At 56.9% G+C, this 12,925-nt stretch overlaps 1 protein-coding gene across 11 annotated transcripts in view; it reads right to left on the bottom strand.

Annotated features, from left to right (window-relative positions):
• The window catches only part of RALGPS1 (Ral GEF with PH domain and SH3 binding motif 1), a 315,256-nt gene that overhangs the window by 16,833 nt on the left and 285,498 nt on the right, over positions 1–12,925 (bottom strand). For 6 of the 11 annotated variants that reach the window (XM_081803618.1, XM_081803617.1, XM_081803622.1 and 3 more), the window contains 3 exons: positions 10,058–10,184; positions 8,665–8,822; positions 6,417–6,468 (listed from right to left, as the gene is read on the bottom strand). In XM_081803618.1, the coding sequence (XP_081659744.1) occupies positions 6,417–6,468; positions 8,665–8,822; positions 10,058–10,184 (337 nt within the window). Of the gene's footprint in view, positions 1–6,416; positions 6,469–8,664; positions 8,823–10,057; positions 10,185–12,925 lie in introns of those variants that run through there. The other 5 variants (XM_081803624.1, XM_081803623.1, XM_081803625.1 and 2 more) reach the window with 2 other exon arrangements.

Here is a 12,925-nt window from a genome sequence, read left to right as displayed (position 1 = left end):
TTCAAGATGGAAAGAAATCCTGCCCACTGTCTAGGACCTGAATCTGAGCGGTTGTAGGTATGGGACAGAGAGGCTGTGGCTGAGATTTCTCAGCTACCCGTGAAGCCACAGCCGCTAGTGGGCAGGGCCCAGCCCAAGGACAAGGTCAAGCAAAAGGCCCGGGGAGTGCTGCCCGCTGTTCTTTCTGAGAGGAGCCTGAGCTCCTGGGTGGAGCCTCATTTTCCAGACTTCAGTGTCTGTTGCTGAAAGCAAGGCAAGAGATGGCATCTTTGGGGGAACCCACATCAGAAGCTTGGCACACTGTCCACCGGGGCTGCCACAGGAGGCAGAGGATCCGACCGGAGGCACAGAGCAAGATGGGGCTGGGGAAACCAGACCGAGGGGTGGGTGGGTGCGGGACATGAGCCTGGGGGATTCCTGGGCCTCAGGTACAGGGGTGGGAGGAAGGCAGCGAGGCCCTCCGTGAAAGTCACCCTGAAAACAGCCACTCTCGTGTTGCCCTTCAGTTAAAGGGACCCCTCACCACCATGATTGCCTCCAGAGCGGCCCTCCCTCTCTTGAAATGCTGCACAGTGTGGGGCTCAGGAGGGGCCTCTGCACCCTGGCAAACCTGGGCCACCTGCCAGAGTCCTCTGATTGTCTCAAGAAAGGAAAAGCGTGTCTTTAAAAAGCTCTGATTTGGGGGTCTGCTGCCATGACTCTACTTTCCTGGGGTTTCCCTAAGGGTGTTGGAAGATTCCACTGGCTAAGAAGAACAAGTAAACCTCATGCAGGGAAACACTGCATCACCCACCCTCCTCGGCGCCCTGGGGCACTGGTGGGGCCGCCTGCCCGCAGCAGCCTCTTAAACGGGTCGTCCCCACGGTTCGGTGTCACCCTGGAGGCCAACCACGGCTGGCGGACACTTGCCTTCATGGTAGCTCATCCGTCCCACGATGACTGAACTGCCATTTGGGGACTTTCCTCTTCACCCCACCCAGTCTGAGACCCCTGCATCCCCTGCTTGCTGGCAAGGGTACCCACTGAGTGAAACTCGAAAAGTTCCCAAACGGAGCAGCTCCACCTATGTGCTAAGTATTTCCTGGGAGCATCCTCACTGTAGAGCTGAGGCTCCTGCGGCTCAGAGGTTGAGAGACAGGCCCAAGGTCACTGAGAGCCAGCCGTCCTGACCCCAGGCCCCTCCTAGCACTACTGGCAGTGTGGGGAAGCCAGACCGTGATCTTTCGATGGAGAGGCACACTAAGAGCTTCGGAGACCAGGACACATCCCAGAGTCCACCTCTCCTGCAGTGACTCTGAAGAGCCACACCGAGCATCCCTGGACCACCTCTCTCATCCTGGCACACGACTCAGGCCTCCTCAGATCCCTGGACCCCACTCGAGGGCCCGCGGTGGTCCTCTTCACTAGTGTCTCTGGGCTGCTGCTTAACCATCGCCTCTACCAGAAGCTACCCCTGACCCCGCAGTCTGACTCGGGTCACTGCACTGGACAGTCCCACTGAGTGCTGCACAACTTCAAGTCCCTCTGTGGACCTGGCATCATCGATTTGTTCTGCCTCCCAGCCCGACTGTGAGCTGCGACTAGCTCCCCTGTATCCCTCGCCTCTCTGGGAAAGAAGGAGAAATAGCTCTGCTTCTGAGAGGGTCGTCACACGGGCCTCTCCCATCCCCAAGGATCACTCTGCCTCCTCGTCTTGGCACCACCTGTGTTTCCAGCCTGTCTCTCGCAGGAGAGTGGCCCTTCCTCACACACGGCTAATGTCAGACTAGAGAAGACGAATGGCCCAGGGTTTCGTGACGAACTCTGTGTCATGCTTTCATATGTTACCTCTTAAAAACCAATCAGTAAACATTTCTGATTATATCTTTTTAAAAAAATGTTAATTTTTTTTGGGTATAAAAGAAACATGTACCCATTGTGGCAGAGGTGGAGAATATAGAAAAAAAGTGAAGGAAAGAAATTCATTCAGTGGCCCTAGAACTCAGAGAGAACCGAGAAGAGTGACACTGCATATTTTTGTACATACATATGTGTTCACCTCTATCATCCATTTTGTTCCTATTTTTTTTAAAGATTTTATTTATTTATTTGAGAGAGAGAATGAGATAAAGAGAGCATGAGAGGGGGGAGGGTCAGAGGGAGAAGCAGACTCCCTGCTGAGCAGGGAGCCCGATGCGGGACTCGATCCCGGGACTCCAGGATCATGACCTGAGCCGAAGGCAGTCGCTTAACCAACTGAGCCACCCAGGCGCCCCATTTTTTCCTATTTTTAAAAACTTCATTTAAAATTAACTTAGGCTAATATTTTTATTCTCTTTAGTGCCAAATCAGGCATAAAAAGAAGCACCTGTTAGCTCTTGCTGATTGGCCTAAAATATTCCCTTCCCTCTTGAATTTCTGAGAAGCCTGAGGTTTGCTCGAGACTAGCCTAGGGCAGTGTCCACAGTCCCTACTTTCTAGTTAATTAAGTACATGTTGAAAATGCCTTTTCAGGGCCGCCTGCCTTCTCTCCTTGGGAAAGCACAGTGTGATACGGGGTCCTCCTGGAAACCTTTGTCCTCAACCCAGGATACTGAGGTGAGAAAGGTGCAGGTTGGGACATGAGGTAGGGTCTTAAGAGAGGAGGGGGCCCACCCTCACCCCCAGCCCCAGTGACTCTGGCCTCCGGTTGTTGAGGGCACTGACCCAGGACCACCATTCTGTCCTCATTCTGGGCCCCGAAGATAGGGGAGGGTCTTTAGAGCAGCAGAACCAACTCTTCCTTGATCTGGCCACCTCATGGCTAGTCTGTTTCCATCACCCCCGCCCCCCGCCCCAGCCCACAGGCCCTGTGGCTTTGCTGAGGCTGAGAGGGATGAAGGGACAGCAGGATGAGAGCTGCAGCAGGAGGCCACCTTCGGCCCCTTCGGCCCCTGAATCCTCGATGCACAGTCCTAGCAAGAACAGGGTCAGTGGGGCTATCGTCCCTCCGCCTGGCCCGCTCTCAGAGAGAGCAGTGCAAAGGGTCCCCAGGATTCTTGTGGGCTCTATCGTGGGCGCTCGTTAAGGCTGGCCACTCGAGGAAAGCACTGGGTATAGCCTGAGCTCTGGCTGCCACTCAAGGACTGCCTTCGGGCTGCCAGGCTGAAATGTCCGTGTGTGAGACCTCAGGGAAGGCAAACTTGCAAGACAAGGCCAATGACGCCGCGCTCCATCGGACAATGGGAACCCTCCTGCCTGCCTGGTCATAGTGGCAAAAGGGTGATTGAGATGTGCCTGAAGACCAACGGAGGGGTGTGTGTTGGTGGCAGGGGTCACTGGCGTGGGACCTCCCTGTCCTTCATGCTGGCATTTGGCTCCATTTCTCTTCCTGGCCTGGGTCAAGCTTGTCAGCAGGGCCGGGAGCCTGGTGGACGAGGCAATTGAAGGTTGTGGCCCCTAAGCTTCAGGGCTGTGGGGCAAGGTGCTGCCCCTGCCCTGGCCTGGCCTCTGGGGACTGGAGAAGCCAGGACCTTGTCCTCTCTCACAGGTGTTGGGGGGCAGCCCTCTCCTGCACCACTGGCTGTGGGTCTGAGGTCACTGTCCGCCCATGCAAGTGTAAGGGTATAAGGAAGGCTGTGTTCTTAGAGCATCGGTCAAGACCAGCTGGTAGGGTCTCTGAGAAGGGAGGCTCTGCTTTGCTGAAATGTGTTCTGGAGGCTCTTTCAGGGCAGACACTGGCCTCTGGGCCCAGGCAGGGTGGCCCTGGCTTCCAGGGAGAGGGGATCTGCTCGCCTTTGTAGAGCAGGAGCAAAGTGGCCTGGGCATGAAGGGAGGCCCCAGTGGGGCTGAGCACTGTGTGGGTGAAGGTGAGGCAGGGAGGCCCAGGTGGCACAGTGAACTGTGGTCCCCGAGTTGCATGGGAAAGAGTGGCATTTAACAAAGGTTTTCAAAGACCGTGAGGCAAACCCTCCCCTCCAGCTCTCCCATGGGCTCTTCATGAAAGTCTCAGATGCTCACAAGCATTTGAGGGAATGGATTCTTTCTGGTGGACATGGAAAGAGGCTAGAGCAAGATGGAAATGCAGACTGGAGGCCAGGCCATGGGAGCTGGAGGCCAGGGGCAGCGTGGGTCCCGGAGTGGACTGGAGGGCTCATCCTAACCCCACGGGCATCTTCCAAAGCAGGTGGTCTCCTGCTCCCCTCATCGGGCTATGATCCCAGAGCTAGGTCCCCAGAGAATGAGAAACAGGATGTTCTCCCTGCAGGCTGCTGGAGGCAGGGCTGGGCATCTGCATGGGTGAGCCAGCTGAGAGACCAGCTCTTGCAGGAGGTCCCACCCAAAAAGCACCTACTACGGACGCTCCAATGAACAGTAAATTGAATGCCAAATTCTAAGTGGAAGAGAGAAAAGAGAAATGCGGTATCTTACAGGGTTCGCTATTGAGTAAGCACAGCATCCTCTATGGGGGCAGGAACCCCCTCACTGTCTTCCTGGTGGCTCTGGTCTGGGTCATGGGTGCTCATCAGGAGCCGTATTTGCTGCCCTCGGTGATTAGCGTGGTGTCTGGCAAGACACAGTGGCTTAATAAACAGCCACTGATTGAATGAATGAGGGAATGAGGGAATGAATGAGCCAGTGGGTAAGTTCAGGTCTGGATCCAGGCACCATGCTTGCAAAAGTTTCCCATTCAGTGTCCCCTCACTGGCCTGTGGCCAGGAGACACTGGCTTGCCTGTAAGCCCCCTTTGTCAGGGTCTCCTGACTGATGCTGACACAAGTCAGACTTTTGCTCATCCGATCTGGAGTCTACCCTAGAGCCTGTCTGGTTCTCATCCTCACTGCTGGGCTGGCCCCAGGGCGTAGGCAAGAACAGAGCAAATATCCCTCCAGGGGTCCTGTAGCAGGGACAGAGGGAGCAGGTTCCAAGGGCTCATGGCATTGTTCCTCCCCCTTTCCAGCCCTCCATCTACGCTTTCACAAAGATGGACAGACTGACCAACTGATGTGGGGCCAGTCCCCATAGCTGTCACAGTGGCCCTCTGGACAGGGCCAGGAGCACAAAGAGGTGGGCTCAGCAGTCAGGAGGATGTGGATTTAGGTCAGCTCTGCCCTCCCCGAGGAGTATGAAGCAGGACAAGTCACTTCACCTCTCTGAGCCTTGCTGTCCATAGGTGTGAAACGGGACACTCCGAGTAGTCACTGTGTAGCAGTGCTTGAGGATTCAGTGAGGCCAGGACAGTGCCTGGCACACAGGGAATGCTCAACAAAGGTCACTTATGACTTCTCACTTATGTCCCTCTGCCCTGTGAGGACTTGCTGGGTGGGTTCATCTTCTCTCTGGCCATTTTATGATTATGGAGACTGATGAGACAGGAGGCTTTGGCACCAGAGGAGAAGTGAGGAGTGTGGACAGAGAGAGAGAGAGAGCGTGTGTGTGTGAGCATGAGCGCACGTGCATGAGGTGAGTATATGTGGGTGCTGTGTGTGAATGTATGCGTGTGTAGGCATACCCACATCTGTGTGAGTACACGAGTGCACGTACACATGAATGTGTACACACACACACGGCATTTCTTGGGAAACGTGTGCACACGCACATGGCAGACTGTGAGTATAAGTCTGTGTGTGTGTAGAGCGTACATAACTGTGTGAGTGTGCGTGCACGGGGCCCCTGCACGCTGCTGGAGGGGCTACTCCGAAGGATGGTGCAAATCCGCCTTTCTGCAGCATTCCGTGTCCGTGGATTTCTCCCTGCCTCCCCTCAGACCTCGAGTCGCCATGATGCCCCTTCACCTTTGGGGGCACCATAGCTATGGGAGCTCCCCATTCAGAGTCTGTCTTCCCAGAGCCCATCTGGTGCCTGGCACAAAGAAAGCCTCAGCTCGTGGAGTAGATGCAGTGGATGGATTCCTGAGCAGGAGGCCCCATTCCGGGGGCAGAAGGGCTCACCACAGGGAGCCAAACCCTGGGCTGGGATCCACTTCACTGTCACAGTGCCCAGCAAGGTGGATGGGTGTCAGCCCAATGCCCGAGGCCATGTGGGTGTAACACTCTCAGACCCCACCAGGCGGAGCCACGTGCCCATCTCCACACCAGGCCCATCTCAGGCTTCTGGTTTTGAGAACCCACATTTCAGACCAAATCTGCTCCAAGGTCTCCTCGGCAGCTTGGCCTGAGGATGAGGTGCTGGCCTCAGGCTCCTGGGCTAGCTCTGGGCGGGATGATGAGTGGGGCTGCTCAGAGCATGGGGCTGGGACCCCTGCCCCATGCCCATCCTGCTCGCTCTTCCACCCCCCACTCCGAGTGGGCCCTGCCCCTGGGCCGAGCTGACCTGGGGAGCCACAGCCTCCCCAGGCTGGGCCAGTGTGGGGCGGTGGGGGTGGGGGTGGGGGCTGGTCCCCGCCCGGAGCCCTGAGCGCCGCCCTGGGAGGGAGACTGAGCTGAGGCCACACTCACCTTTCCAGCCCTGAAGACATCTCTTCACTAAACTCTGAGCTCTCACTACTGCCTGGAAAAGGAACACAGATCAATGAGCGTGGCAGCCTCGCAGAAGAGGGGCCAACCCCAGAGGAGTCTGTTCTCCTGGGTCAGCAGGCCCAGGCCCGAGCTCTGCAGAAATGCCGGAGAGACAGCTTTCTGACCCTGTGGGCATCCGTGTGACTCGGGGTGTTATTGCTATTTCTGATTGTCTCTCCTGGGAGGTTCAAAAGAACTGTCCCCTCCCACTGTTCCCAGGTAGGTCCTCCACTCCCTTCCCCCTGCTCCCCTCCCACCCACCCACCCCCCCGAAGGCTGTAGCTGCCTGCACACTGGCCCACCAGACTCTGCACCCTTGGCCTCTGTCTTGGCCTGGCCTGGCCCTACCACTGCCTCCCTCCTGGCCCAAGTGAAACCTGCGCTAGAACAAGCCTCACCTAGTGAGGACAGGGGCCAAATGAGCACTTCTTCTCCCAAGGGCCAGGACTGTCACAGCAGCTGCCTGGCATGACACAGAAGCCTTGAGGAAGTGGCCCTTCACCTCCCGGCCAGCATATACAAGAGAGCAGCTCCACCTCTCCTGGCTGCCCCTTTGCTCTCCAAGGCCCAGCTCTGGCCACAAGGACACCTGTCACTGCACGCTGCCGAGTTCTCTGTGCTCTCCCTCAGACCTTGGAGGTGCCTCGCCTCAGCCTCTGCCGGGGCTGCTTGCTGGCACCAACTCTGGGCAGGGGGAGAGGGGGATGGAGGAGGTCTCAGGTCCCTCGGGAGTCACCGGGTGGCGAGGGCTCCAAACAGGGCACATGCACGCAGGGCTTTCAGCTCCATACAGAAAAACGTCTGAGTTTCCCAAGAAGAAGAGCCGAGAACCAAATTGCCTGGTGATCCCCCGTCTGGATACTGGACAGCATTGTGCCTGACTCAGAAAACCGAGTCAAGGCCTGGGCTCAGGCACAGCTCAGAAAGTTTCCCGGATGTAAAACAACTGTCCTGCTGCCCAGCTGGAGGCTCTGGGGCTGCCGTTTCCCAGACTGGTTCCTCGGAACCTCCTCCCCATCCCTACCCCATTCCAGGACACTCCAAGGAAAAGGGTTCCATGACCAGACAGAGGGAACCTGCAGACTCTACTGCCTTTTTGGAGATCCAGAATGCCCATCGGCATATTCAAGTCTCTGGGAACAGACCCGCTTACCTTTCCCCAACATACCGACCCCGGAATTCTTCTCCCCAACATACTGACGCCTATGAACCACGGGCTGCACTGTCTTGAGCTGTCATAAACCCCTGACTGGGTCCAATGAGGATGACTTCCTCCCAGGCCAGAAGGCAGACACAGACCTTGCTTGTCCCAGCCTTTCTGGGGGTGGGAGACAGCTGCCCCCCCCCCCCGCCCCAGTGATACTGCCTCAGAGACCGGCCTCATTTCGCAGGGACCACCCTTCCCCTTCCTCCCGCTTCCTCCCGGTGCTCATGGGCCCCCCACCCCGCAGACCTCACCAGATCAAACCCCCGGCCTGGCAACTGCCTAAGCCGCCACCAGCCCTGGGAGGGCTCCCTGTTAAGGGAAGCAGACAGACACACGGACACACAGACTACGGAAGCACAGGCACACTGAACGGGCACAGCCAGTGGACAGTGTCCTTGTGTGATGGTAGTAATGACAGGTGACCTGGGCGCTGCAGGGGGACAGGCCTGTGACCAGAGCGCAAGAGTGAACTTGGCTCTGACTCAACCTCTCTCCATCCTGGCCTCAGCGATTCCGTTTCTCTTCCTTCCACGGACATAAGTACCATTTCTGGCTGAAGTTCAGACATGCAATTTTATCCCTGAAGATCAGTTTTTCATCCTCCCTAACTCTGGCTTCTCAGTGTGAAGACAAGTACACAAGAGGGACCCGGTGGTCCGCCCAGCTGCCGTCCCCAGGCAGCTCCCCCTACTTGGCTCTGCACACTGGGGCAGCAACCAGGCTTTGGCAGCGGCCAACCAATGACAGCGGGTCTCAGGTGTGCGTCTGGCGGCTCCTTCCCCCTGCCTGCCGCGCTTGGGGCACCTGGGGAAGCCCTGGAGACCAGGAAGCAGAGGCCCCCCCTGGCTCTGGCGACCCCTGGAGGGAGCCCTTCCTGTGGGGCGTGGGGGCCACCGGGCGCTGCACAGTGACAGAGACAGACACGGAGCACACACCGGACTGTGGCCCGCCCCCTGTCGTGTGCAGGCCGGAGACGCTTACCTAGGGAGAGTCCATTGGTGACGGCAGAGGAGGAGGTGAGGGCGAGGCCCCTGCGGGGGCTGCGGGACTCTAGGACACTGTCGTCCAGCAGGTGCCTCGCTTTCTCCGATGGGAATGTCGCACTTTTACTCTCAACTACACTCAACTGACACATCATACTGGAAAATGGAAAGGAAGAAAGAAGGCAAAGCTCCTTATCTGTGGAGTAACAGCAAGTACACCTGCCCTGGGATCCTGAGCAGATGGTGCTGCTGAAGGAAAAAGACTTCCACCCAGAACCGTGGTACAAGTCTGGGCTCTGCCCTATCTCATGGCGTGACCTTGGGCAAGTCACATCCTTTCTCTGAGCCTCAGTTTCTCCATCTGTCAAATAGGGACTAACGATACTTGCCCTGCATCTTTCAGGATGATGACAAGGCTCACATGAGCGGACAGTGCTTGTGAACGATGGAGCCACACAAGGGAAGGGGCAGCGCGCCTGGTTCTGGAGTCACACATCTGGTCCAAATCCTTATTCCAACCTTACTCACCATTGCAAAGTACTTCACCCGATCGAACCTGACAGGACTCCTTCTTACAGTGTATTGAATACAGCACCTACCTCGGAGGCCTGCAGGGGCTCAGTGACATAACGCTTGACAGGCACGTGGCAGAGTACCTAACCCAGAGCAAGCCCTAAACACTCAGAGAGCAACCCTTTTCCCCTCCAGCCTGTGAGTGACTCCAGGGCCAGCTTGAGCTGGCTGAGGCTTGTGTCTTAGTGGTGGAAGGAAGGAAGGGAGAGAGGGAGAGAGGGTAGAGAAGAACAGGGGGAGGAGGGATCCAACTGTTCAAGAGTCTGCGCCCAACACCCCGGGGACACAGGCATGGCTGGCCCGGCCATGATGCAGTCCACACATGCCCCCCAGCTGTCAGTCCCATAAGGCCGGGTGAACCAGTGACAGATTCACTGTTCTGCAGGCTTTCCGAAACAACTGGCAAGCAGAGACTCAGAGCCCCAACACTGGCAGGTGCCTTGAGACACTTGGTGATGTCCTGGATGACAGTCATGGCGTCCAATGGACTCTGGAGCTGTCCATAAGGGAGGCACTAACCGAGCTTGGGTAAACTTTCTGGAACCCCACCACTGCTTGCCTGCACTTCCCCGCATGCTTCCTCCACTGGCTCCTGAACCAGTGACACCTGTCACCAGCACACCTGCTACAGCCGCCCTCCCTCCAACTCCTCCTGAGCCTGTGCCAGCCTGAGGAGGGACACCGAGAGCACTTATCAGAGGGATAAGGGAGCCCCCCAGCGGACAAGCATCCCCAACGGCCCTAGAGCCCATGCCCCACACTCAGCCCAGTCTGGAGCCCACGGTGGGTGGGGAGGGGGCCGCTGCTCAGTCACCCACTTGTTTCCCAGGCTGTGGCTCTTCCTGTGTCTCGGGACAGGGGGCGTGGGGAGGCTGCCAGCAACAGATGCATCAGGACAGGTGGGCCGCCGGCTGAACCTCGCAGAACTGGAGCCAGCGGAGGGGCCTGTGAACAGAGCAGAGACAGAGAGAGCAATGGTGGGGGCTGGGCTGGGGAGGCTCAGAGGAGGGGGCCCCAGGTGGGGTAAGGCACCAGGCCCAGCTGTTGTAAGCAGGGCAAGGTTCACAGAAGCCTCGTGGCTTTCTACTCATGAGACACTGACCCCTCACTGGCAGGATAACTAGCCTCTGAACTGTCAAAATGGCCGGTGTCCTGCTATGCACGGCGCCCCGACCAGGCAGTGCCATTGGCTAATACGGCAAACGTGCAGATGGAGGTGGGGGTGCAGGCGGGGGTGGGCGTGGGGATTGGCAGCCTGGCCTGGTTTCCCCGTAGTAACGCTTATCCAGGGCCACCCAGCTGGGTGACAGCATCGAGACGTAACAGTGTGTCTCCTGAGTCCAAGTCCAGTGTCCGGGCCTCGTGCCCCTGTAGCCACTTTCTGTTCTCTGCTCACTCAACCAAAGGGGCTGGAGGGCTTCTCAGGGGGAGGCAGTGGATTTACTGAGGTAGGGCATGGCTAGGGAGGCAGGGGCTGAGACCCCAGGCCTATCAGTTACTGCCTGGTGACCTTGGACAGGTTACTTAACTTGATCCCTGAGCCTCGGGTTCCTCAACTGAAAAGTGGGAATAATCAGCTGACCTTGCAGGTGGTTGGAGGTCATGAGGTCATGTACATGGAGTTCCACAGACAGCGCTCCTACTTGTGTGATTCTGACAATTATTACCGTGTCCTCCTCAGCCCTAGTCATGGGGTCAACGGGAGGTCATGAGAGTGGGGAGGGGGGGGCTGGGGCCACAAACCGCACTGGGTGCCAAATGCAGAGATGGAAGCAGAATCCTTTGTGTGGCGTGGTCCCGACCACTACTGCACCCTTTTATTTCTGTGGCTTGGGAAGGGAGGTCTTGAAAGGAGGGGACCCCGGCTGCTAGTCTAGCCTTAGCTACTGGGACAGATGCTGGAAGTAAGAGACTGTGCTTCTACACAGGAGCTTGGCCGCTCCCAACAACACACAGCAAGTCAATGGGCTGCTGCCTAGCCACGTGCGGGAACTTTCCTGGAGGGCCCGTGAGGTCCACCCAGGGCTTCAGATCCTCCACCAGAAGATGCTATAGATCCACAAGGGACCTCAGGGTTCCCTGTCCTCCAGCATGCCTGGCTCATCTGACTTTCATGTCCTAAATAATGAGCCCTGTGCCCAGCCTGTAGCTGCAGAAAGTCTAGCTCCCTTCTGGCACTCCGGAAGGTTCAGGGGGAAGGGGAACGCACATCGTCCGGGGCGCGGACTTCCCGCTCCCCACTGTTGGCTCGCCTCTGCCTCCCGTCCACATCTGGCAGTGCGCACACCCCACCACCAATCCCTCTGTCCTTAAGCCCCTTCTCCACTTCCATGAGGAAACCGTGGCTGCCGGGTCCAGCCTTGCGACTGCTACCCATGGCCCCATCCACACGCGCCTCCCTGCTGGGCCCGGGGCTTGGGACTTGTCTCCTTCTCAGCTCTACCTGCTCCCTCTGAGAAGTCACGCCTTCACCTCCCCTTCTTTCCCTGGCCCCTTCCCCAGCCTATAAACACACCCTTGTCTCCCCTTCTCTGTGAAGCGAGGTCCCTTGGCCCTGTCTTCCTCCTGGCCAGTCGCAGCCCCTCAGAGGGCTGTGCTCCTCTTAGCTCTGCTTCCACCTCCACACCCATCCCTCGAGTCACTGAAATCTGGTTTCCATACCCAGTGACATTTCCACTGACCTCCTTTTTGTGAAACTAAGGAACACCCGTTGTCCCTCTCACCAGAGTCTGTGGCATCTGGTGCTGGTGACCAGTCCTTCTTGAAATGCTGTATGTCCTGGGTGTCCATGATGTCTCGCTCTCCTGCCTCTCCCTGTGCCTCTCTATTACTGTTACTCTGTCTCGTCCACAAGCTCCTTATCCTCCAACAAGCTTCCACACTGGTGTTTTCTACACAGGCTTCTCTCTTTGGCTCCTGATTTTGGTTTGCTTTTAACTCACCAGATATGCTGAGGACTCTGAAATGTATACTTTTCTGAACGTGAAACCAATATATCCAGGACATTTCCATCTGAACTTCTGTAAGGTACCCTAAGTTCAGCTCAGTGAAGGCTGAACCTGAAACCTCCTCCTGTATTTCCAACTCTGGACACTCAGCCACCTGGCCTGGAAGGTGGGGTTGTCTCGGCTTCTCCTGGACTGTGACTTGCCTCTTCTCTTCTTACCTCCTCTTAGCTTGCCATACACAATTGCCAAGGCCCCCAGATTCTGTACATTCCCTTGTACCCATTGCTCATGGCACTGCCTGGCCTGAGTCCCCATACTTGATCTTCTACCTCCAGTCTGAGCCTCTGAAATCCAACCCCCACACGGCTTCGCAAGTGTCTGAAAAAATGAGAAGGTGGGGACGCCATTTTCTTGCTTGAAACTGCGACTGGCACAGTGTTCATACACTGCCTGACCTGACTATTTGAGCTGATCTTAAAATCCTAATGGAAGAATAAAGGGACGAAGTAGCCAAAACATTTCTTAAGAATAGTAGAGGCCTCGGGCGCCTGGGTGGCTCAGTTGGTTAAGCGACTGCCTTCGGCTCAGGTCATGATCCTGGAGTCCCTGGATCGAGTCCCGCATCGGGCTCCCTGCTCGGCAGGGAGTCTGCTTCTCCCTCTGACCCTCCCCCCTCTCATGTGCTCTCTCTCATTCTCTCTCTCTCAAATAAATAAATAAAATCTTTAAAAAAAAAAA

The sequence above is a fragment of the Leptonychotes weddellii genome, chromosome 14 (genome assembly GCF_054177405.1).
Source record: "Leptonychotes weddellii isolate Sample4059 chromosome 14, ASM5417740v2, whole genome shotgun sequence".
NCBI classification, from domain to species: domain Eukaryota; kingdom Metazoa; phylum Chordata; class Mammalia; order Carnivora; family Phocidae; genus Leptonychotes; species Leptonychotes weddellii.
This window is presented reverse-complemented; position numbering and strand designations above follow the sequence as displayed.